Genomic DNA, 24,570 nt, shown 5'->3' with positions numbered 1-24,570 from the left:
GCTAGAACCAGCGCGAGCGACGCCGGAGTCAGCGGGCCTCCAAGCCAGTCATTCTCCCTTTCTCGGGGGCTAGAACCAGCGCGAGCGACGCCGGAGTCAGCGGGCCTCCAAGCCAGTCATTCTCCCTTTCTCGGGGGCTAGAACCAGCGCGAGCGACGCCGGAGTCAGCGGCCTCCAAGCCAGTCATTCTCCCTTTCTCGGGGGCTAGAACCAGCGCGAGCGACGCCGGAATCAGCGGGCCTCCAAGCCAGTCATTCTCCCTTTCTCGGGGGCTAGAACCAGCGCGAGCGACGCCGGAGTCAGCGAGCCTCCAAGCCAGTCATTCTCCCTTTCTCGGGGGCTAGAACCAGCGCGAGCGACGCCGGAGTCAGCGCGCCTCCAAGCCAGTCATTCTCCCTTTCTCGGGGGCTAGAACCAGCGCGAGCGACGCCGGAGTCAGCGGGCCTCCAAGCCAGTCATTCTCCCTTTCTCGGGGGCTAGAACCAGCACGAGCGACGCCGGAGTCAGCGCGCCTCCAAGCCAGTCATTCTCCCTTTCTCGGGGGCTAGAACCAGCGCGAGCGACGCCGGAGTCAGCGGGCCTCCAAGCCAGTCATTCTCCCTTTCTCGGGGCTAGAACCAGCGCGAGCGACGCCGGAGTCAACGGGCCTCCAAGCCAGTCATTCTCCCTTTCTCGGGGCTAGAACCAGCGCGAGCGACGCCGGAGTCAACGGGCCTCCAAGCCAGTCATTCTCCCTTTCTCGGGGCTAGAACCAGCGCGAGCGACGCCGGAGTCAGCGGGCCTCCAAGCCTGTCATTCTCCCTTTCTCGGGGCTAGAACCAGCGCGAGCGACGCCGGAGTCAATGGGCCTCCAAGCCAGTCATTCTCCCTTTCTCGGGGCTAGAACCAGCGCGAGCGACGCCGGAGTCAGCGGGCCTCCAAGCCAGTCATTCTCCCTTTCTCGGGGGCTAGAACCAGCGCGAGCGACGCCGGAGTCAACGGGCCTCCAAGCCAGTCATTCTCCCTTTCTCGGGGGCTAGAACCAGCGCGAGCGACGCCGGAGTCAGCGGGCCTCCAAGCCAGTCATTCTCCCTTTCTCGGGGGCTAGAACCAGCGCGAGCGACGCCGGAGTCAGCGGGCCTCCAAGCCAGTTATTCTCCCTTTCTCGGGGGCTAGAACCAGCGCGAGCGACGCCGGAGTCAGCGGGCCTCCAAGCCAGTCATTCTCCCTTTCTCGGGGGCTAGAACCAGCGCGAGCGACGCCGGAGTCAGCGGGCCTCCAAGCCAGTCATTCTCCCTTTCTCGGGGGCTAGAACCAGCGCGAGCGACGCCGGAGTCAGCGGGCCTCCAAGCCAGTCATTCTCCCTTTCTCGGGGCTAGAACCAGCGCGAGCGACGCCGGAGTCAACGGGCCTCCAAGCCAGTCATTCTCCCTTTCTCGGGGGCTAGAACCAGCGCGAGCGACGCCGGAGTCAGCGGGCCACCAAGCCAGTCATTCTCCCTTTCTCGGGGGCTAGAACCAGCGCGAGCGACGCCGGAGTCAGCGGGCCTCCAAGCCAGTCATTCTCCCTTTCTCGGGGGCTAGAACCAGCGCGAGCGACGCCGGAGTCAATGGGCCTCCAAGCCAGTCATTCTCCCTTTCTCGGGGCTAGAACCAGCGCGAGCGACGCCGGAGTCAGCGGGCCTCCAAGCCAGTCATTCTCCCTTTCTCGGTGGCTAGAACCAGCGCGAGCGACGCCGGAGTCAGCGGGCCTCCAAGCCAGTCATTCTCCCTTTCTCGGGGCTAGAACCAGCGCGAGCGACGCCGGAGTCAATGGGCCACCAAGCCAGTCATTCTCCCTTTCTCGGGGGCTAGAACCAGCGCGAGCGACGCCGGAGTCAATGGGCCACCAAGCCAGTTATTCTCCCTTTCTCGGGGGCTAGAACCAGCGCGAGCGACGCCGGAGTCAATGGGCCTCCAAGCCAGTCATTCTCCCTTTCTCGGGGGCTAGAACCAGCGCGAGCGACGCCGGAGTCAACGGGCCTCCAAGCCAGTCATTCTCCCTTTCTCGGGGGCTAGAACCAGCGCGAGCGACGCCGGAGTCAGCGGGCCACCAAGCCAGTCATTCTCCCTTTCTCGGGCTAGAACCAGCGCGAGCGACGCCGGAGTCAGCGGGCCTCCAAGCCAGTCATTCTCCCTTTCTCGGGGGCTAGAACCAGCGCGAGCGACGCCGGAGTCAACGGGCCTCCAAGCCAGTCATTCTCCCTTTCTCGGGGGCTAGAACCAGCGCGAGCGACGCCGGAGTCAGCGGGCCTCCAAGCCAGTCATTCTCCCTTTCTCGGGGGCTAGAACCAGCGCGAGCGACGCCGGAGTCAGCGGGCCACCAAGCCAGTCATTCTCCCTTTCTCGGGCTAGAACCAGCGCGAGCGACGCCGGAGTCAGCGGGCCTCCAAGCCAGTCATTCTCCCTTTCTCGGGGGCTAGAACCAGCGCGAGCGACGCCGGAGTCAGCGGGCCTCCAAGCCAGTCATTCTCCCTTTCTCGGGGGCTAGAACCAGCGCGAGCGACGCCGGAGTCAGCGGGCCTACAAGCCAGTCATTCTCCCTTTCTCGGCGGCTAGAACCAGCGCGAGCGACGCCGGAGTCAACGGGCCTCCAAGCCAGTCATTCTCCCTTTCTCGGGGGCTAGAACCAGCGCGAGCGACGCCGGAGTCAGCGGGCCTCCAAGCCAGTCATTCTCCCTTTCTCGGGCTAGAACCAGCGCGAGCGACGCCGGAGTCAGCGGGCCTCCAAGCCAGTCATTCTCCCTTTCTCGGGGCTAGAACCAGCGCGAGCGACGCCGGAGTCAGCGGGCCTCCAAGCCAGTCATTCTCCCTTTCTCGGGCTAGAACCAGCGCGAGCGACGCCGGAGTCAGCGGGCCTCCAAGCCAGTCATTCTCCCTTTCTCGGGGGCTAGAACCAGCGCGAGCGACGCCGGAGTCAGCGGGCCTCCAAGCCAGTCATTCTCCCTTTCTCGGGGGCTAGAACCAGCGCGAGCGACGCCGGAGTCAGCGGGCCTCCAAGCCAGTCATTCTCCCTTTCTCGGGGGCTAGAACCAGCGCGAGCGACGCCGGAGTCAGCGGGCCTCCAAGCCAGTCATTCTCCCTTTCTCGGGGGCTAGAACCAGCGCGAGCGACGCCGGAGTCAGCGAGCCTCCAAGCCAGTCATTCTCCCTTTCTCGGGGGCTAGAACCAGCGCGAGCGACGCCGGAGTCAGCGCGCCTCCAAGCCAGTCATTCTCCCTTTCTCGGGGGCTAGAACCAGCGCGAGCGACGCCGGAGTCAGCGGGCCTCCAAGCCAGTCATTCTCCCTTTCTCGGGGGCTAGAACCAGCACGAGCGACGCCGGAGTCAGCGCGCCTCCAAGCCAGTCATTCTCCCTTTCTCGGGGGCTAGAACCAGCGCGAGCGACGCCGGAGTCAGCGGGCCTCCAAGCCAGTCATTCTCCCTTTCTCGGGGCTAGAACCAGCGCGAGCGATGCCGGAGTCAACGGGCCTCCAAGCCAGTCATTCTCCCTTTCTCGGGGCTAGAACCAGCGCGAGCGACGCCGGAGTCAACGGGCCTCCAAGCCAGTCATTCTCCCTTTCTCGGGGCTAGAACCAGCGCGAGCGACGCCGGAGTCAGCGGGCCTCCAAGCCAGTCATTCTCCCTTTCTCGGGGCTAGAACCAGCGCGAGCGACGCCGGAGTCAATGGGCCTCCAAGCCAGTCATTCTCCCTTTCTCGGGGCTAGAACCAGCGCGAGCGACGCCGGAGTCAGCGGGCCTCCAAGCCAGTCATTCTCCCTTTCTCGGGGGCTAGAACCAGCGCGAGCGACGCCGGAGTCAATGGGCCTCCAAGCCAGTCATTCTCCCTTTCTCGGGGGCTAGAACCAGCGCGAGCGACGCCGGAGTCAACGGGCCTCCAAGCCAGTCATTCTCCCTTTCTCGGGGGCTAGAACCAGCGCGAGCGACGCCGGAGTCAGCGGGCCTCCAAGCCAGTCATTCTCCCTTTCTCGGGGCTAGAACCAGCGCGAGCGACGCCGGAGTCAACGGGCCTCCAAGCCAGTCATTCTCCCTTTCTCGGGGCTAGAACCAGCGCGAGCGACGCCGGAGTCAGCAGGCCTCCAAGCCAGTCATTCTCCCTTTCTCGGGGCTAGAACCAGCGCGAGCGACGCCGGAGTCAATGAGCCTCCAAGCCAGTCATTCTCCCTTTCTCGGGGCTAGAACCAGCGCGAGCGACGCCGGAGTCAACGGGCCTCCAAGCCAGTCATTCTCCCTTTCTCGGGGGCTAGAACCAGCGCGAGCGACGCCGGAGTCAGCGGGCCTCCAAGCCAGTCATTCTCCCTTTCTCGGGGCTAGAACCAGCGCGAGCGACGCCGGAGTCAGCGGGCCTCCAAGCCAGTCATTCTCCCTTTCTCGGGGCTAGAACCAGCGCGAGCGACGCCGGAGTCAATGGGCCACCAAGCCAGTCATTCTCCCTTTCTCGGGGCTAGAACCAGCGCGAGCGACGCCGGAGTCAGCGGGCCTCCAAGCCAGTCATTCTCCCTTTCTCGGGGGCTAGAACCAGCGCGAGCGACGCCGGAGTCAGCGGGCCTCCAAGCCAGTCATTCTCCCTTTCTCGGGGGCTAGAACCAGCGCGAGCGACGCCGGAGTCAGCGGGCCACCAAGCCAGTCATTCTCCCTTTCTCGGGGGCTAGAACCAGCGCGAACGACGCCGGAGTCAGCGGGCCTCCAAGCCAGTCATTCTCCCTTTCTCGGGGGCTAGAACCAGCGCGAGCGACGCCGGAGTCAGCGGGCCTCCAAGCCAGTCATTCTCCCTTTCTCGGGGGCTAGAACCAGCGCGAGCGACGCCGGAGTCAGTGGGCCTCCAAGCCAGTCATTCTCCCTTTCTCGGGGGCTAGAACCAGCGCGAGCGACGCCGGAGTCAGCGGTCCTCCAAGCCAGTCATTCTCCCTTTCTCGGGGGCTAGAACCAGCGCGAGCGACGCCGGAGTCAGCGGGCCTCCAAGCCAGTCATTCTCCCTTTCTCGGGGGCTAGAACCAGCGCGAGCGACGCCGGAGTCAGCGCGCCTCCAAGCCAGTCATTCTCCCTTTCTCGGGGCTAGAACCAGCGCGAGCGACGCCGGAGTCAATGGGCCACCAAGCCAGTCATTCTCCCTTTCTCGGGGCTAGAACCAGCGCGAGCGACGCCGGAGTCAGCGGGCCTCCAAGCCAGTCATTCTCCCTTTCTCGGGGGCTAGAACCAGCGCGAGCGACGCCGGAGTCAACGGGCCTCCAAGCCAGTCATTCTCCCTTTCTCGGGGGCTAGAACCAGCGCGAGCGACGCCGGAGTCAGCGGGCCTCCAAGCCAGTCATTCTCCCTTTCTCGGGCTAGAACCAGCGCGAGCGACGCCGGAGTCAGCGGGCCTCCAAGCCAGTCATTCTCCCTTTCTCGGGGGCTAGAACCAGCGCGAGCGACGCCGGAGTCAGCGGGCCTCCAAGCCAGTCATTCTCCCTTTCTCGGGGGCTAGAACCAGCGCGAGCGACGCCGGAGTCAGCGGGCCTCCAAGCCAGTCATTCTCCCTTTCTCGGGGGCTAGAACCAGCGCGAGCGACGCCGGAGTCAGCGGGCCTCCAAGCCAGTCATTCTCCCTTTCTCGGGGGCTAGAACCAGCGCGAGCGACGCCGGAGTCAGCGGGCCACCAAGCCAGTCATTCTCCCTTTCTCGGGGGCTAGACCCAGCGCGAGCGACGCCGGAGTCAGCGGGCCTCCAAGCCAGTCATTCTCCCTTTCTCGGGGGCTAGAACCAGCGCGAGCGACGCCGGAGTCAGCGGGCCACCAAGCCAGTCATTCTCCCTTTCTCGGGGCTAGAACCAGCGCGAGCGACGCCGGAGTCAGCGGGCCTCCAAGCCAGTCATTCTCCCTTTCTCGGGGCTAGAACCAGCGCGAGCGACGCCGGAGTCAGCGGGCCTCCAAGCCAGTCATTCTCCCTTTCTCGGGGGCTAGAACCATCGCGAGCGACGCCGGAGTCAGCGGGCCTCCAAGCCAGTCATTCTCCCTTTCTCGGGGGCTAGAACCAGCGCGAGCGACGCCGGAGTCAACGGGCCTCCAAGCCAGTCATTCTCCCTTTCTCGGGGGCTAGAACCAGCGCGAGCGACGCCGGAGTCAGTGGGCCTCCAAGCCAGTTATTCTCCCTTTCTCGGGGCTAGAACCAACGCGAGCGACGCCGGAGTCAACGGGCCTCCAAGCCAGTCATTCTCCCTTTCTCGGGGGCTAGAACCAGCGCGAGCGACGCCGGAGTCAACGGGCCTCCAAGCCAGTCATTCTCCCTTTCTCGGGGGCTAGAACCAGCGCGAGCGACGCCGGAGTCAACGGGCCTCCAAGCCAGTCATTCTCCCTTTCTCGGGGCTAGAACCAGCGCGAGCGACGCCGGAGTCAATGGGCCTCCAAGCCAGTCATTCTCCCTTTCTCGGGGCTAGAACCAGCGCGAGCGACGCCGGAGTCAGCGGGCCTCCAAGCCAGTCATTCTCCCTTTCTCGGGGCTAGAACCAGCGCGAGCGACGCCGGAGTCAGCGCGCCTCCAAGCCAGTCATTCTCCCTTTCTCGGGGGCTAGAACCAGCGCGAGCGACGCCGGAGTCAACGGGCCTCCAAGCCAGTCATTCTCCCTTTCTCGGGGCTAGAACCAGCGCGAGCGACGCCGGAGTCAGCGGGCCTCCAAGCCAGTCATTCTCCCTTTCTCGGGGGCTAGAACCAGCGCGAGCGACGCCGGAGTCAGCGGGCCTCCAAGCCAGCCATTCTCCCTTTCTCGGGGCTAGAACCAGCGCGAGCGACGCCGGAGTCAGCGGGCCTCCAAGCCAGTCATTCTCCCTTTCTCGGGGGCTAGAACCAGCGCGAGCGACGCCGGAGTCAGCGGGCCTCCAAGCCAGTCATTCTCCCTTTCTCGGGGGCTAGAACCAGCGCGAGCGACGCCGGAGTCAGCGGGCCTCCAAGCCAGTCATTCTCCCTTTCTCGGGGCTAGAACCAGCGCGAGCGACGCCGGAGTCAGCGGGCCACCAAGCCAGTCATTCTCCCTTTCTCGGGGGCTAGAACCAGCGCGAGCGACGCCGGAGTCAACGGGCCTCCAAGCCAGTCATTCTCCCTTTCTCGGGGCTAGAACCAGCGCGAGCGACGCCGGAGTCAGCGGGCCTCCAAGCCAGTCATTCTCCCTTTCTCGGGGCTAGAACCAGCGCGAGCGACGCCGGAGTCAATGGGCCTCCAAGCCAGTCATTCTCCCTTTCTCGGGGCTAGAACCAGCGCGAGCGACGCCGGAGTCAACGGGCCTCCAAGCCAGTCATTCTCCCTTTCTCGGGGGCTAGAACCAGCGCGAGCGACGCCGGAGTCAGCGGGCCTCCAAGCCAGTCATTCTCCCTTTCTCGGGGGCTAGAACCAGCGCGAGCGACGCCGGAGTCAGCGGGCCTCCAAGCCAGTCATTCTCCCTTTCTCGGGGCTAGAACCAGCGCGAGCGACGCCGGAGTCAGCGGGCCTCCAAGCCAGTCATTCTCCCTTTCTCGGGGCTAGAACCAGCGCGAGCGACGCCGGAGTCAATGGGCCACCAAGCCAGTCATTCTCCCTTTCTCGGGGCTAGAACCAGCGCGAGCGACGCCGGAGTCACCGGGCCTCCAAGCCAGTCATTCTCCCTTTCTCGGGGGCTAGAACCAGCGCGAGCGACGCCGGAGTCAGCGGGCCTCCAAGCCAGTCATTCTCCCTTTCTCGGGGGCTAGAACCAGCGCGAGCGACGCCGGAGTCAGCGGGCCACCAAGCCAGTCATTCTCCCTTTCTCGGGGGCTAGAACCAGCGCGAGCGACGCCGGAGTCAGCGGGCCTCCAAGCCAGTCATTCTCCCTTTCTCGGGGGCTAGAACCAGCGCGAGCGACGCCGGAGTCAGCGGGCCTCCAAGCCAGTCATTCTCCCTTTCTCGGGGGCTAGAACCAGCGCGAGCGACGCCGGAGTCAGCGGGCCTCCAAGCCAGTCATTCTCCCTTTCTCGGGGGCTAGAACCAGCGCGAGCGACGCCGGAGTCAGCGGGCCTCCAAGCCAGTCATTCTCCCTTTCTCGGGGGCTAGAACCAGCGCGAGCGACGCCGGAGTCAGCGGGCCTCCAAGCCAGTCATTCTCCCTTTCTCGGGGGCTAGAACCAGCGCGAGCGACGCCGGAGTCAGCGCGCCTCCAAGCCAGTCATTCTCCCTTTCTCGGGGCTAGAACCAGCGCGAGCGACGCCGGAGTCAATGGGCCACCAAGCCAGTCATTCTCCCTTTCTCGGGGCTAGAACCAGCGCGAGCGACGCCGGAGTCAGCGGGCCTCCAAGCCAGTCATTCTCCCTTTCTCGGGGGCTAGAACCAGCGCGAGCGACGCCGGAGTCAACGGGCCTCCAAGCCAGTCATTCTCCCTTTCTCGGGGGCTAGAACCAGCGCGAGCGACGCCGGAGTCAGCGGGCCTCCAAGCCAGTCATTCTCCCTTTCTCGGGCTAGAACCAGCGCGAGCGACGCCGGAGTCAGCGGGCCTCCAAGCCAGTCATTCTCCCTTTCTCGGGGGCTAGAACCAGCGCGAGCGACGCCGGAGTCAGCGGGCCTCCAAGCCAGTCATTCTCCCTTTCTCGGGGGCTAGAACCAGCGCGAGCGACGCCGGAGTCAGCGGGCCTCCAAGCCAGTCATTCTCCCTTTCTCGGGGGCTAGAACCAGCGCGAGCGACGCCGGAGTCAGCGGCCTCCAAGCCAGTCATTCTCCCTTTCTCGGGGGCTAGAACCAGCGCGAGCGACGCCGGAGTCAGCGGGCCACCAAGCCAGTCATTCTCCCTTTCTCGGGGGCTAGAACCAGCGCGAGCGACGCCGGAGTCAGCGGGCCTCCAAGCCAGTCATTCTCCCTTTCTCGGGGGCTAGAACCAGCGCGAGCGACGCCGGAGTCAGCGGGCCACCAAGCCAGTCATTCTCCCTTTCTCGGGGCTAGAACCAGCGCGAGCGACGCCGGAGTCAGCGGGCCTCCAAGCCAGTCATTCTCCCTTTCTCGGGGCTAGAACCAGCGCGAGCGACGCCGGAGTCAGCGGGCCTCCAAGCCAGTCATTCTCCCTTTCTCGGGGGCTAGAACCAGCGCGAGCGACGCCGGAGTCAGCGGGCCTCCAAGCCAGTCATTCTCCCTTTCTCGGGGGCTAGAACCAGCGCGAGCGACGCCGGAGTCAACGGGCCTCCAAGCCAGTCATTCTCCCTTTCTCGGGGGCTAGAACCAGCGCGAGCGACGCCGGAGTCAGTGGGCCTCCAAGCCAGTTATTCTCCCTTTCTCGGGGCTAGAACCAGCGCGAGCGACGCCGGAGTCAATGGGCCACCAAGCCAGTCATTCTCCCTTTCTCGGGGCTAGAACCAGCGCGAGCGACGCCGGAGTCAGCGGGCCTCCAAGCCAGTCATTCTCCCTTTCTCGGGGGCTAGAACCAGCGCGAGCGACGCCGGAGTCAACGGGCCTCCAAGCCAGTCATTCTCCCTTTCTCGGGGGCTAGAACCAGCGCGAGCGACGCCGGAGTCAGCGGGCCTCCAAGCCAGTCATTCTCCCTTTCTCGGGCTAGAACCAGCGCGAGCGACGCCGGAGTCAGCGGGCCTCCAAGCCAGTCATTCTCCCTTTCTCGGGGGCTAGAACCAGCGCGAGCGACGCCGGAGTCAGCGGGCCTCCAAGCCAGTCATTCTCCCTTTCTCGGGGGCTAGAACCAGCGCGAGCGACGCCGGAGTCAGCGGGCCACCAAGCCAGTCATTCTCCCTTTCTCGGGGGCTAGAACCAGCGCGAGCGACGCCGGAGTCAGCGGCCTCCAAGCCAGTCATTCTCCCTTTCTCGGGGGCTAGAACCAGCGCGAGCGACGCCGGAGTCAGCGGGCCACCAAGCCAGTCATTCTCCCTTTCTCGGGGGCTAGAACCAGCGCGAGCGACGCCGGAGTCAGCGGGCCTCCAAGCCAGTCATTCTCCCTTTCTCGGGGGCTAGAACCAGCGCGAGCGACGCCGGAGTCAGCGGGCCACCAAGCCAGTCATTCTCCCTTTCTCGGGGCTAGAACCAGCGCGAGCGACGCCGGAGTCAGCGGGCCTCCAAGCCAGTCATTCTCCCTTTCTCGGGGCTAGAACCAGCGCGAGCGACGCCGGAGTCAGCGGGCCTCCAAGCCAGTCATTCTCCCTTTCTCGGGGGCTAGAACCAGCGCGAGCGACGCCGGAGTCAGCGGGCCTCCAAGCCAGTCATTCTCCCTTTCTCGGGGGCTAGAACCAGCGCGAGCGACGCCGGAGTCAACGGGCCTCCAAGCCAGTCATTCTCCCTTTCTCGGGGGCTAGAACCAGCGCGAGCGACGCCGGAGTCAGTGGGCCTCCAAGCCAGTTATTCTCCCTTTCTCGGGGCTAGAACCAACGCGAGCGACGCCGGAGTCAACGGGCCTCCAAGCCAGTCATTCTCCCTTTCTCGGGGGCTAGAACCAGCGCGAGCGACGCCGGAGTCAACGGGCCTCCAAGCCAGTCATTCTCCCTTTCTCGGGGGCTAGAACCAGCGCGAGCGACGCCGGAGTCAACGGGCCTCCAAGCCAGTCATTCTCCCTTTCTCGGGGCTAGAACCAGCGCGAGCGACGCCGGAGTCAATGGGCCTCCAAGCCAGTCATTCTCCCTTTCTCGGGGCTAGAACCAGCGCGAGCGACGCCGGAGTCAGCGGGCCTCCAAGCCAGTCATTCTCCCTTTCTCGGGGCTAGAACCAGCGCGAGCGACGCCGGAGTCAGCGAGCCTCCAAGCCAGTCATTCTCCCTTTCTCGGGGGCTAGAACCAGCGCGAGCGACGCCGGAGTCAACGGGCCTCCAAGCCAGTCATTCTCCCTTTCTCGGGGCTAGAACCAGCGCGAGCGACGCCGGAGTCAGCGGGCCTCCAAGCCAGTCATTCTCCCTTTCTCGGGGGCTAGAACCAGCGCGAGCGACGCCGGAGTCAGCGGGCCTCCAAGCCAGTCATTCTCCCTTTCTCGGGGCTAGAACCAGCGCGAGCGACGCCGGAGTCAGCGGGCCTCCAAGCCAGTCATTCTCCCTTTCTCGGGGGCTAGAACCAGCGCGAGCGACGCCGGAGTCAGCGGGCCTCCAAGCCAGTCATTCTCCCTTTCTCGGGGGCTAGAACCAGCGCGAGCGACGCCGGAGTCAGCGGGCCTCCAAGCCAGTCATTCTCCCTTTCTCGGGGCTAGAACCAGCGCGAGCGACGCCGGAGTCAGCGGGCCACCAAGCCAGTCATTCTCCCTTTCTCGGGGGCTAGAACCAGCGCGAGCGACGCCGGAGTCAGCGGGCCTCCAAGCCAGTCATTCTCCCTTTCTCGGGGCTAGAACCAGCGCGAGCGACGCCGGAGTCAGCGGGCCTCCAAGCCAGTCATTCTCCCTTTCTCGGGGGCTAGAACCAGCGCGAGCGACGCCGGAGTCAGCGGGCCTCCAAGCCAGTCATTCTCCCTTTCTCGGGGCTAGAACCAGCGCGAGCGACGCCGGAGTCAGCGGGCCACCAAGCCAGTCATTCTCCCTTTCTCGGGGGCTAGAACCAGCGCGAGCGACGCCGGAGTCAGCGGGCCTCCAAGCCAGTCATTCTCCCTTTCTCGGGGCTAGAACCAGCGCGAGCGACGCCGGAGTCAGCGGGCCTCCAAGCCAGTCATTCTCCCTTTCTCGGGGGCTAGAATGGCGGCGGAGTGCTGTGCGCTGCTCCAGCACCGAAAGTTGGCCCTACACGGCCGGCGCTGGAGTGTGGCGACTAGGAAACTTTCACAGTAACTTCATTGCAGTGTTAATGTAAGCCTACATGTGACAATAATAAAGATCATTATTACACACTCAATCTCATGCTCAAAAAATTCAATCAAATTTGTTAGGCATGACCTCCCTCTGACAAAGCCACGCTGACTGTTCCTGATCAAACCTTGCATCTCCAAGTGGAGATAGATTCACTCCTTCAGAATTTTCTCCATTAGTTTCCCATCTCTGACCCGAGACTCACTGATCTGCAGTTCCCTGGCTTATCTCTGCAGCTTTTCTTAAATAATGGACCACGGCCGATGTGGGTCCGTGCATGTACGCCACGGCTGGCACGGATCCGCGCATGCACGCCACGGCCGTCTCCGCACCGGCCCTCGGGCAACATGGCGGAGCCCTACAGGGGCCCGGCGCGGAGGAACATAGGCCCCCCCCGAATTAGCGTGCCAGCCGAGCGGTTGCCCCCGATCGCTGGCCTGGCCACCGTGGAGACCCCCCCCGGAGTCGGCTCCCCCCCTACCAGGACAGCCCCCGCAGCCAGAACGCTGTGGTCCCACCAGGTAGGACCATTCGCGAACGACGCTGGCGGGACTTGGCAGAACTCGGCAGGCACTCGGCCCGCTGAGTGCGCAGAATCGCTGCGAGGGGCGCTTTCAACGGCCCCCGACTGGTGCCTTGGTGACTGTGCTGGCTCGGAGAATCACGCCCGTCATCAGAAAGCTGTGACTTGATTAGCTGGAGGAAATCTGCACTCAACTTGAAAGTAAAACATTATTAAACTAATTAAACCTATTTAATTACTTACTAAATCATAAGTAGGGGGTTCTCTAAACCTAAGGGTGGTAAAAAACAAAACTAATTAATTATTTACTTTAACTTATGTAGCTTAATCTTTTGTAAAAAAGGGAGTAAATAAGGGGCCTAGGGTCCAACAAGGGATGATGCAGTGCTGTACATAATTTTGGGGAATGAAGCCGGACAGGTGGTTGATGTGATGGTGGGGGAGCAATTTAGTGATAGCGATCACAACATGGTGCAATTTAAGTTTGTTATGGACAAGGAAATAGACAAAATACAGAAAAAGGTCTTGGATTGGGGGAGAGCAGACTTTAGTAAAATAAGGCAGGATCTGGCCAAGGTAGATTGGAACAAGTTACTGGTGGAGAGATCTACAGAACAGCAGTGGGGGGTGTTCAAAGAGGAAATGGGGAGGGTACAGGCCCAACATGTTCCTTGAGGGTAATACAAAGAAGTAACATGCCCAGAGAACCATGGATGACCAGAGATATTCAGGATACAATGAATAGGAAGAGAGAGGCTTTTAGTAAGTACACGGGGAGCAAATCAGCAGTGGAGTACAGAAAGTGCAGGTTGGAGCTTAAGAAAGCAAAGAGGGGATATGAGAAATCTCTAGCTGGTAGAAGTAGGGAAAATCCCAAGATTTTCTCTGTATATCAATGTGAAGAGGATAACGAGGGAAAAGGTAGGGCCCATTAGGGAATTTGTAGGGAGTTAAATTAATATTTCACATCTGTCTTCACCCAAGAGAATGAGGAGGCAGATCTGGAACCCGGGGAGAGAGACTGTGAGATTATTGAGCAAGTTGTCATAGAGAGAGACAAGGTATTGGAGGTGTTGGCAGGCTTAAAAGTGGAGAAATCCCCAGGTCCGGATGAATTGTGCCCTAGGCTGCTGTGGAGGCGAAGGAGGAGATTGCAGGGGCTCTGACCCAAATTTTTAATTCTTTCCTGGGAGAGGTGCCGGAGGACTGGAGAACAGTTAATGTGGTCCATTATTTAAGAAAGACTGTAGAGATAAGCCGGGGAACTGCAGATCAGTGAGTCTCGGGTCAGAGATGGGAAACTAATGGAGAAAATTCTGAAGGAGAGAATCTATCTCCACTTGGAGATGCAAGGTTTGATCAGGAACAGTCAGCGTGGCTTTGTCAGAGGGAGGCTTACATTAACACTGCAATGAAGTTACTGTGAAAAGCCCCTAGTCGCCACACTCCAGTGCCTGTTCGGATGCACAGAGGGAGAATTCAGAATGTCCAATTCACCTAACAGCACGTCTTTCGGGACTTGTGGGAGGAAACCGGAGCACCCGGAGGAAACCCACACAGACACGGGGAGAACGTGCAGACTCCGCACAGACAGTGACCCAAGCCAGGAATTGAACATAGGACCCTGGCACTGTGAAGTAACAGTGATAACCACTGTGCTACCATGCCACTCATAATGAAGAGAGCAGTACAGTTGATGTAGTTTAGATGGATTTCAGCATAACATTTGACAAGGCCCAACATGGGAGACTTATAAAGAAGGCAAATTCACATGGGATACAGGGGAACTTGGTACGGTGGATTCAAAGCTGGCTGACCTGCAGGAAACAGAAGGTGATGACAGACAGCTGCTTTAGTGACTGGTAGCCAGTGTCCAATGTCGTACCACAGGATCGGTGCTGGGTCCCTATTATTCGTCATTTATATAAATGACATAGATGACTATTGGGGGGGGGGGGGGGAGAGAGAAGGAGGATATAAGATCAGTAAGTTTGCGGATGACACAAAGATAGGCCGGGTGGTTAACAGTGAGGCCGAGATCTTGGGTTACAGGAAGATACAGACGGGATGGTCAAATGGGCAGAAAAGTGGCAAATGGAATTTGATCCTGAAAAGTGTGAGGTGTTACACTTTGGAAGGAGCAATGTGACAGGGAAGTATTCAATGAATGGCACCACACTGGGAAGTCCTGAGGAACAAAGAGACCTTGGCGTATTTATAAATAGATCTCTGAAAGCAGAAGGGCAGGTTAATAGGGTGGTGAAAAAGGCATATGGTACACTTGTCAATATCAATCGTGGCATAGTTTACAAAAGCAAGGAAGTTATGTTGGAGTCAAATAGAACATTGGTGAGGCCACAGCTGGAATGCTGTGTGCAGTTCTGGTCGCCACATTATAGGAAGGATGTGATTGCACTGGAGGGGGTGCAGAGGATGTTGCCTGGGATGGAACATCCCAGATGAAATGAGATTGGAGAGACTTGGGTTGTTTTCGTTGGAGCAGAGAAGACTGAGGAGGCAACCTGATCGAGGTGTACAAAATTATGAGGGGCATGGACAGGGTGGATAGGGAACAGCTGTTCCCCTTAGTTGAAAGGTCGGTTACGAGGGGACACAAGTTCAAGGTGAGGTGCGGGAGGGTCAAGGGGATTTGAGGAAAAACGTTTTTACCCAGAGGGTGGTCCAGGCGGTGTGCCTCACAACCTTTAAAAAGTACCTGGATGCGCACTTGACGCATCTTAACATTCGAGGCAATGGGCCAAGTGCTGGCAGATGGGATTAGGATTGGCAGCTCAGGTGCCTTTCACGCGGTGGTGCAGACTCCATGGGCTGAATGGCCTTTTCTGTACTGTATTTTTCTGTGGATCTGTGAACAATTCGCTCAATAAGCCCTGCCACCTTCATAGATCTATGAAAATGGATCCATGGTCCCTCTGGCTTTGCACACTTGACAGAATATGCCATTAAACCTCTCTTACCTCCCCCTATTCCTTCTGCCAAAATACAGCACCTCACATTTGGGGTGTATCTGTGCACAGATCACTAAAAGCTGGTGCACATATGCAGAACAAGAAAGGCTAATAGAATTTGGATTCTTCTCAAGTGGATTGGGAAATAAAAGTGATGGTTCAGTTGTACAAAGCTTTGGTCAGATTCCATGTGGAGTAACTGCATTCAGTTCTTGTCAGAGGGGATGTAGCACAGGTTCATTAGATGGATAAGGCTTAAAGATTATAAGGACAGGTTACAGATAGTTAGATTGACTTCCTTTGCAATGAAAAAGTTAAGAGGGCATTGAATTGAGATGTTTTCAATTAACAAGATTTGATGTGGTAGATACAGATAAACTAGTTCCTCAAATGAAAGAATCCAGAACAATTTTCCTTTAACACCGGTTATTGAAAGTACTTCATTGTACTAACAGTGAGCTGGTGATGGCAGTCGTAATGGAACCACTATGGAAACAGGGAATATAATACGAAAATAACATCAGGCAAGCAGGTTAGAAACACCCAGAAATTGGAGCCTTTTTTCCATCTTGGATTGGATTTTGTTAATTGTCACGTGTACCAAGATACAGTGAAAAGTATTTTTCTGCGAGCAGCTCAACAGATCATTAAGTACATGAAAAGAAAAGGAAATAAAAGAAAATACATAATAGGGCAACACAAGGTACACAATGTAACTACATAACACCAGCATCGGGTGAAGCATACAGGGGTGTAGTGTTAATGAGGTCAGTCCATAAGAGGGTCGTGTAGGAGTCTGGTGACAGTGGGGAAGAAGCTGTTTTGAGTCTGTTTGTGCGTGTTCTCAGACTTCTGTATCTCCTGCCCGATGGAAGAAGTTGGAAGAGTGAGTAAGCCGGGTGGGAGGGTTCTTTGATTGTGCTGCCCGCTTTCCCCAGGCAGCGGGAGGTGTAGATGGAGTCAATGGATGGGAGGCAGGTTCGTGTGATGGACTGAGCTGTGTTCACGACTCTGAAGTTTCTTGCGGTTTTGGGCCGAGCAGTTGCCATACCAGGCTGTGATGCTGCCAGACAGCATGCTTTTTATGGTGCATCTGTAAAAGTTGGTAAGAGTTAATGTGGACATGCCAAATTTCCTTAGTTTCCTGAGGAAGTATAGGCGCTGTTGTGCTTTCTTGGTGGTAGCGTCGACGTGGGTGGACCAGACAGATTTTTGGAGATGTGCACCCCTAGGAATTTGAAGCTGCTAACCATCTCCACCTCGGCCCCGTTGATGCTGATAGCGGTGTGTACAGTACTTTGCTTTCTGAAGTCAATGACCAGCTCTTTAGTTTTGCTGGCATTGAGGGATAGATTGTTGTCGCTGCACCACTCCACTAGGTTCTCAATCTAGTATTCTGACTTGTCGTTATTCGAGATCCGGCCCACTATGGTTGTATCATCAACAAACTTGTAGCTAGAGTTGGAACCAAATTTTGCCACGCAGTCGTGTGTGTACAGGGAGTATAGCAGGGGCTAAGTACGCAGCCTTGCGGGACCCCGGTATTGAGACTATCGTGGAGGAGGTGTTGTTGTTTATTCTTACTGATTGTGGTCTGTGGGTCAGGAAGTCAAGGATCCAGTAGCCGAGGGAGGAGCCTAGTCCTAGGTTTTGGAGCTTTGATATGAGCTTGGCTGGGAGTAGGGTGTTGAAGGCGGAGTTGTAGTCAAGAAATAGGAGTCTGATGTAGGAGTCTTTCATAGAATTTACAGTGCAGAAGGGGGCCTTTTGGCCTATTGATTCTGCAACAGCTCTTGGAAAGAGCCCCTCACTTAAGCCCACACTTCCAACCTATCTCTGTAACCCTTAACCCCAGCGAACCTTTTTGGACACTAAGGGAAATTTAGCATAGCCAATCCACCTAACCGCACATCTTTGGACTGTGGGAGGAAACCGGAGCACCCGGAGGAAACACATGCACACATGGGGTGAACATGCAGACTCCGCAGTCAGTGACCCAAGCCGGGAATCGAACCTGGGACCCTGGAGCTGTGAAGCAACTGTGCTAACCACTGTGCTACCGTGCTGCCCTTGTTGTCGAGATTCTCTAGGGATGAGTGTAGGGCCAGGGAGATGGCGTCTGCTATGGGCCGGTTGCGGCGGTATGCGGATTGCAGTGGATCAAGGCATTCTGAGAGTATAGAGGTGATGCACTTCATGACCAACCTCCCGAAGCACTTAATTACAACTGAAGTCAGGGCCTCCGGTAGTCATTGAGGTACATTGCCTGGTTCTTCTTTACCACCGGTATGATGGTGGTCTTCTTGAAGCAGGTGGGGATCTCGGAGCAGAGTTGGGACAGGTTAAAGATGTCCGCGAACACATCTGCCAACTGGTCCGCGCAGGGTCTGAGAGCACGACCAGGGATCCCATCCGGACCCATTCCGGATCCGAGGATTCACTTTCAGGAAAGCCGATCTGACTTTGGAAGCTGTGATGGTGGGTATGGGTGAGTTATGGGCTGCTGAGGCACTCGACAGCAGATCGTTGGTTTTCTGCTCGAACCGAGCATAGAATGCATTGAGTTCATCAGGGAGGAGTGCGCTGCTGCTGGAGATACTGCCCGTTATGTTGTTTAGGCCTTGCCACAACTGCCGGGAGTCTGTAAAGCTAGTCTGTGACTCTGGCTTCGTCTGATATTCTCTCTTGGCATCTCGGATGGCTTTGCGGAGGTCATACCTGGATTTCTTATATAGGTCAGGGTCGTCTGACTTGAACGCCTCAGATCTGTCCTTCAGTAGGGAGTCAATCTCGCGATTGAGCCATGGTTTCCGGTTGGGGAACGTACGTACTGCTTTCTTTGGCACGCAGTTGTTCACACATTTGCTGATGAAGTCTGTGACGGTGGTGGCAGACTCATTTAAGTTGGTCGCTGAGTTCTTAAATATGGACCAGTCCACTGTCTCTAAGCAGTCACGTAAGAGCTCTTCTGTTTCCTCGGACCAGCACTGCACGACTTTCTTAGCTGGATTCTCCCGCTTGAGTTTCTGCCTGTATGTCGGGAGAATGAGCGCCGTCTTATGGTCTGATTTCCCAAAGTGCGGTCGGGGGATGGAACGGTAAGCGCCCTTGATTTTTGAGCAGCAGTGGTCAAGAGTGTTGTCACCCCTGGTGGGACAGGAGATGTGCTGGTGGAATTTTGGCAGTACACTCTTGAGGTTGGCCTTGTTGAAGTCTCCGGCCACGATGAACAAGGCCTCCGGGTGTTCTGTTTCGTCGTTGTTTATAACTGTGTACAGTTCGTCCAGCCTCTTATACCCTCTCCTAAAGCCATTGACCTCTTGGTGATGTTCACTTCCATTGATGTGAGTTATCTATTGGGCTCCTATCTGAGTTTTCATATGAATCTAATTAGTGAGGCTCAGCATGCTATTTTTACAGCCGACGCCAATTTTGTCCTTATCCACGTCCACTTCTGTACCCTCCCAGCAGAAATCAGTGTACAGCAGGGGGAGGAACCAAAGCTAGTTGTCTCCTGCCCAATCCACAGAAACTGAGGCAATGCCTTTCCTGAGATAGTTAACTCTGCAGACTTGTGATCTTCATTAAATGATGCAGTCACAAACTTAACCAATGAAGCCATCAGAGCAGCCCGCAGGATCTTTCAGATACCTGCAGTGTGCTGGGAAACCCCAAACCACTAAGGGCTGTTAGAAAAGTACATTCCACTGCCTCACGGCGCCGAGATCCCAGGTTCGATCCCTGCTCTGGGTCACTGTCCGTGTGGAGTTTGCACATCTCCCCGTGTTTGCGTGGGTTTCGCCCCCACAAACCATAGATGTGCAGGGTAGGTGGATTGGCCATGCTAAATTGTCCCTTAATTGAAAAAAAATGAAATGGATACTCTAAATTTATTTTTAAAAAGAAAAAAAATAGAAAAGTACATCCTCTGCATTTATTGTCCCCCTTTCTTTCAGGTACCAGAGTAACACTGCAGCTGACATCCTCAACACTATCACCAATATCCAACCAAAGGAAAGCTCTGGAGGAGCAGGAGAGACTCGAGAATCTAGTGTCTTTAAATTGTCTGATGCTATGCTGAAAAAACTGCCCCCAGATTATTTGGCACATGAGGTAGGTACTTTACTGTTATGGTGACACTGAGCGCAAATATATTTGGCCTCTCAAAGACAAATTATATCTTTAGTGTTGCAGAAGTCTAGAAAATAAACATAAAATTGTTGCAATTAATGTCCGAGCAATCAGCCTTACAACAGACAGAAGTCGATTGATGTCATGGCGTACAAGGTTATGGGCCGAGTGCTGGAAAATGGGATTAGGGTGGCTGTTTTTGACCGACGCAGAGGTGATGGGCTGAAGGGCCTTTACTGTGGTGTAGACTAACCTGCCACCCTTTGAAGACTTTTGACCGTCTCAAAAGGTTTTCAAGCTCAGGAATTTTCCCTTAATCATAATAATAATGACTTCCAGTTGCGACTATGCGGAGCTAAGTCGCACATTCGGCAGCTCCCGCAAAAAACGGACTTTTGGGCTCTTTTCAGGGCCCCCAACGGAATTTGTTCAACGTTTCCCGCGGTGGGAAGGAGAGTACAATAGTTCCCCGACAGTATATGGCTTTTACCAGGAGCGGGGCAACTAAAAAAGTGGTGGTGGGCCCGAAGAAGGTGCGAGGGAAGAAGAACAAAATGGCGGCGGGCGGGGACCAGGCAGCGTGGATGCAGTGGGCGCAGGAGCAACAGGAGGTTATCCAGCGCTGCTTCAGGGAGATTAAAGCGGACCTGCTTGAGCCGATGAAGGCTTCAATCTTAGGCCTGGCGGTAAAGGTGGATGTGCACAAGGCGCTCCACAAGAAATGGCAAGAGCGGTTCGAGGAGATGGAGAATCGGTCGAGGCAGAAGAATTTGCGGATTCTGGGCCTCCCGGAGGAGCTGGAGGGGCTGGACGTGGGGGCCTATGTGATCACCATAACTCGCTGATGGGAGCGGGGTCCTTCCAGGCGCCCCTAGAGCTGGAAGGAGCCCATAGAGTGCTGGCGAGGAGGCCTAAGGCTAACAAGCTGCCGCGGGCGGTGCTGGTGCGGTTCCATCGGTTCGTCGATCGGGAGTGTGTGCTCAGGTGGGTCAAGAAGGAGAGGAGCAGCAGGTGGGAGAACGCGGAGGTTCGAATATACCAGGACTGGAGTGCGGAGGTGGCGAAGAGGAGGGCCGGGTACAATCAAGCGAAGGCGGTGCTGCACAGGAAGAGGGTGAAGTTTGGCATGTTGCAGCCGGTGCGACTGTGGGTTACCTACAAGGACCGGCACCATTATTTTGAGTCTCCGGAGGAGGCATGGGCCTTTGTTCAGGCCGAGAAGTTTGACACAGATTGAGGGTCGGGATGGGCGTTTGGGGATTGCGGTTGATATGTTACTTTTTGAGGGGGGTCCTTTGCTCATGTTTTTTCTTTTTTCTTTCTTTCTGGTTCAGTGAGGGTGGTTGGGGCGGGTTGGGCACTGTTTTGGTTGGGTTGGTCGGGGGGGTTCTTGGAGGGGAGTAAGCAAATGGAACAGGGGTGGATGGCCAGCAGAGAGATGGGGCCCCGCGGGGGAGGAGGAGGCCCGAGTCGGGGGTGAGGGGAATGGGCCTGTAAAAGGAGCTGCGTCAGAGGTGGCGGGGCCGGGTAGTTGGAAAGCGCGGGCTTTTTCCCGCGCTGAAGACTGGAGGGGGCGGGGCCGGGGCAGGGAAGCGAGGGTTGCTTTGTGATGGAAGGGGAGGGTGTGTCACACAATGGGAGGAGTCAAAGTAGAGGCGGGAGTGGCCGGGATCAGCAGGAGTCAGCTGACTTGCGGAAGTGCAATGGGGGGAGTAAAGCAGCTAGGATGGGTCCTAGCCGGGGGGGGGGGGGGGGGGGGGGGGGGGGGGGGTCGAGTTGCTGCTGCTATGGTCAAGGGGGAGCTGGAGCGAGTGGGGGGGTTTGAGACGGGGGTCTGCCGCCGTGGGGAACGGGCCGGGCGTGGGGTGCAGGCGCGTGGCTGGCCGAGGAAGGGTTATGGCTAGTCGGCGGGGGAGGGGGACGGGTAGCCCCCTGATCCGGCTGATATGTTCCTGGAATGTTCGGGGACTGAACGGCCCGGTTAAGCGGGCCCGCGTGTTCACGCACCTGAAGGGGCTCAAGGCGGATGTGGTCATGCTCCAGGAGACACACCTGAAGGTGGTAGACCAGGTAAGATTGAGGAAAGGGTGGGTAGGTCAGGTGTTTCATTCGGGGCTGGATGCCAAAAATCGAGGGGTAGCGATCTTGGTGGGAAAGAAGGTGTCGTTCGAGGCGTCGAGCATTGTGGCAGACAATGGCGGCAGGTACGTAATGGTAAGTGGTAAGCTGCAGGGAGAGAGGGTGGTACTGGTCAATGTGTATGCCCCGAACTGGGACGATGCGGGTTTTATGCGGCGCATGTTGGGTCGGATCCCATTCTTGGAAGTGGGGGGGCCTGATAATGGAGGGAGACTTTAACACGGTGTTGGATCCGGCACTGGATCGCTCCAGGTCTAGGACGGGTAGGAAGCCGGCGGCGGCTAGAGTGCTGAGGGGGTTTATGGACCAGATGGGAGGGGTGGACCCTTGGAGATTTGCAAGGCCGGGGGCTAGGGAATTTTCATTCTTCTCACATGTCCATAAGGCTTATTCCCGGATTGACTTTTTTATTTTGAGCAGGGCGCTGATAGCGAGAGTAGAGGATACCGAGTACTCGGTGATAGCCATTTCGGACGACGCCCCGCATTGGGTGGACTTAGAGCTGGGGGAGGCGAGGGAGCAGCGCCCGTTGTGGCGCTTCGAGGTGGGGCTGTTGGCGGACGAGGAGGTGAGTGAGCGGGTCCGAGGAAGCATAGAGAGGTACCTGGAGACCAACGATAACGGGGAAGTCCGAGTGGGGATGGTATGGGAGGCGCTGAAGGCGGTGGTAAGGGGAGAGCTGATCTCAATTAGGGCCCACAAGGAGCGGAGGGAGCAGAGGGAGAGGGAGAGGCTGGTGGGGGAGATGGTGAGGGTAGACAGGAGGTATGCGGAGGTGCCCGAGGAAGGACTGTTGAGGAAAAGGCGCAGCCTCCAGGCCAAATTCGACCTGGTGACCACCAGGAAGGCGGAGGTGCAGTGGAGGAAGGCCCAGGGGACGATTTACGAGCATGGTGAAAAGACTAGCCAGATGCTGCAGCATCAGCTTCGGAAGCGGGACGCAGCTAGGGAGATCGGGGGAGTTAAGGACAGGGGAGGGAGTGTGGTGCGGAGTTATGAGTTAAAAGCCTAGGGGTGTAGTGTGTTTTGCTACACTGGTTTTAAAAAGGATTTTGTTCTATATAGGCCTGGGAACTTCAAACAGCCAACAGGTGAAATTGACGAAGGAATGTGTTTTTCAGTCTGGGCTAATGCATAGTGGATTGCCTGGTGAAGTCCCTGGAGAGTCTTTTGCAGCTTGAGAGATAATGGCAGGATTCTCCATCCCATTTTCCGGAGCGGTGCACCTCCGCCGGCAGTGGGATTCTCCATCCCGGCAGCCGGCCAATGGGGTTTCCCATTGTGGGCACCCCCATGCCGTCAAGAAATCTGCAGGCGTGAGTGCGCTGCCGGTGAAACGGAGGATCCCGCCGATGGAGAATCCAGCCCTATTTGTTAAATAGCGAGAGTCTGAAGGGGTTCCAACCGGAGACAGATCTGTTTCAGAAATCACATATTACTCTACGCCCTGATAATATTAGTTGGATTAAGAGCTGTATGTTTCCTTTCTTCGTGTTTAATGGGAAATTGCATTGATGTGTTAAGGAGTAATTGTAAGCTGTCTTTCCAGGTGTGAAGTTAAAAGTTTCATATTGTGCCAGGGAATGGTTTTCGATATTTGCAAGTGTGAGACTTCCTGAGAAAGCAGGTGCCGGCTTTTCCACTGCTGCCGCCACGGGGGATACAGGATAGAGTAGTTTCCGGTACCTGGGTGGGGGAGGGGAAGGTGTCGGATATCTACCAGGAGTTGTTGGAGGCGGAGGAAACCCCGGTGGAGGAGCTTAAGGGCAAGTGGGAGGACGAGCTAGGTGGAGAATTAGAGGCGGGTCTATGGGTGAACGCCCTAAGCAGGGTTAATACCTCCTCATCATGTGCCAGGCTTAGCCTAATACAATTTAAGGTGGTCCACCGGGCACACATAACGGCAGCGAGGATGGGCAAGTTTTTCGGGGTAGAAGATAGATGTGCAAGGTGCGCGGGAACCCCAGCAAACCATGTCCACATGTTCTGGGCGTGCCCGAAGCTCAGAGAGTTTTGGCAGGGGTTTGCGAAGGTAATGTCCACGGTGTTAGAAACTCGGGTGGTGCAGAGTCCAGAGCTCGCGATCCTTGGAGTGTCAGAAGATCCTGGAGTTAAGGGAGTGAAAGAGGCCGACGCCCTGGCCTTTGCCTCCCTAATAGCCCGGAGACGGATCCTTTTACTGTGGAGGGACTCGAAGCCCTCGAGTGTAGAGACCTGGGTTAGTGAGAAAATAAAGTTTGCCTTAAGAGGGTCAATGCTGGGGTTCTCTCGGAGGTGGCAGCCGGCCGTCGACTTTCTCGGGGAAAATTAAAATGTCGGCAGAAGCAGTATTCTGATCGGGGGTGGGGGGGGGCGGGCGGATAGGTGTTAGATGGTTGAGGTGTGTGAAGATTGGGTCGGGTGGGGAAATGTTTATTTTACCATGTCAATGTTATTGTTTTTGTTATTGTTATAAAAATTTTGCAAATGCCTTAATAAAAAAAATTTTTTTTTGAAGTTTCATATTGTATTCATAGCAAAGTTCTGTTTTAGAAATATCAAAGCCCTATTTTTCCATGCAATCATTCCTGGAGAAAATCCTTCTTTCCGCACAGTCTTAAAACAATCTACAATATTGGGGATTCGGTCCAGTATGCCACTGCTGGGGTCTGGTCTGGGACTGTAATAATACGGACTTGAAAAGTTCTCTGTTTCTCTCCACAGATGCTGCCAGACCTGTTGAGTTGTTCCAGCATCCACAGTATTTTGCCTTGATTATTGTAAATCCCTCCTTAGTTCCGATTATGCACATTCTGTGGTTATTATGCCCCATATCTCTGAGGTAATATCAAGATATTATTGATAAATTGCAGATGGATCACAATTCACAGATTATTAAAAATGTCACAACGAGCCATCCCTTTCATAGAATCATAGAATCCCTACAATGCAGAAGGAGGCCATTCAGCCCATCAAGTCCGCACCAACCCTCTGAAAGAGCACCCTATCTTGGCCCACGTCCCCACCCTATCCCCTTAATCCAATAACCCCACCTAACCATTTGGACAATAAGGGACAATTTAGCATGA

The 24,570-nt window shown here is 57.4% G+C and overlaps 1 protein-coding gene across 1 annotated transcript in view; it reads left to right on the top strand.

The window, feature by feature from the left end:
• Positions 1-24,570, top strand: part of LOC140411190 (dynein axonemal heavy chain 8-like) — a 2,783,184-nt gene that overhangs the window by 2,718,079 nt on the left and 40,535 nt on the right. Inside the window, exon 89 of the mRNA XM_072500280.1 lies at positions 19,189-19,345. Within this exon, the coding sequence (XP_072356381.1) occupies positions 19,189-19,345 (157 nt within the window). The remainder of the gene's footprint in view (positions 1-19,188; positions 19,346-24,570) is intronic.

The sequence above is a fragment of the Scyliorhinus torazame genome, chromosome 4 (assembly GCF_047496885.1).
Source record: "Scyliorhinus torazame isolate Kashiwa2021f chromosome 4, sScyTor2.1, whole genome shotgun sequence".
Lineage (NCBI taxonomy): Eukaryota > Metazoa > Chordata > Chondrichthyes > Carcharhiniformes > Scyliorhinidae > Scyliorhinus > Scyliorhinus torazame.
Note: the sequence above shows the minus strand (reverse complement) of the source record. Positions and strands in the feature narration are given on the sequence as shown.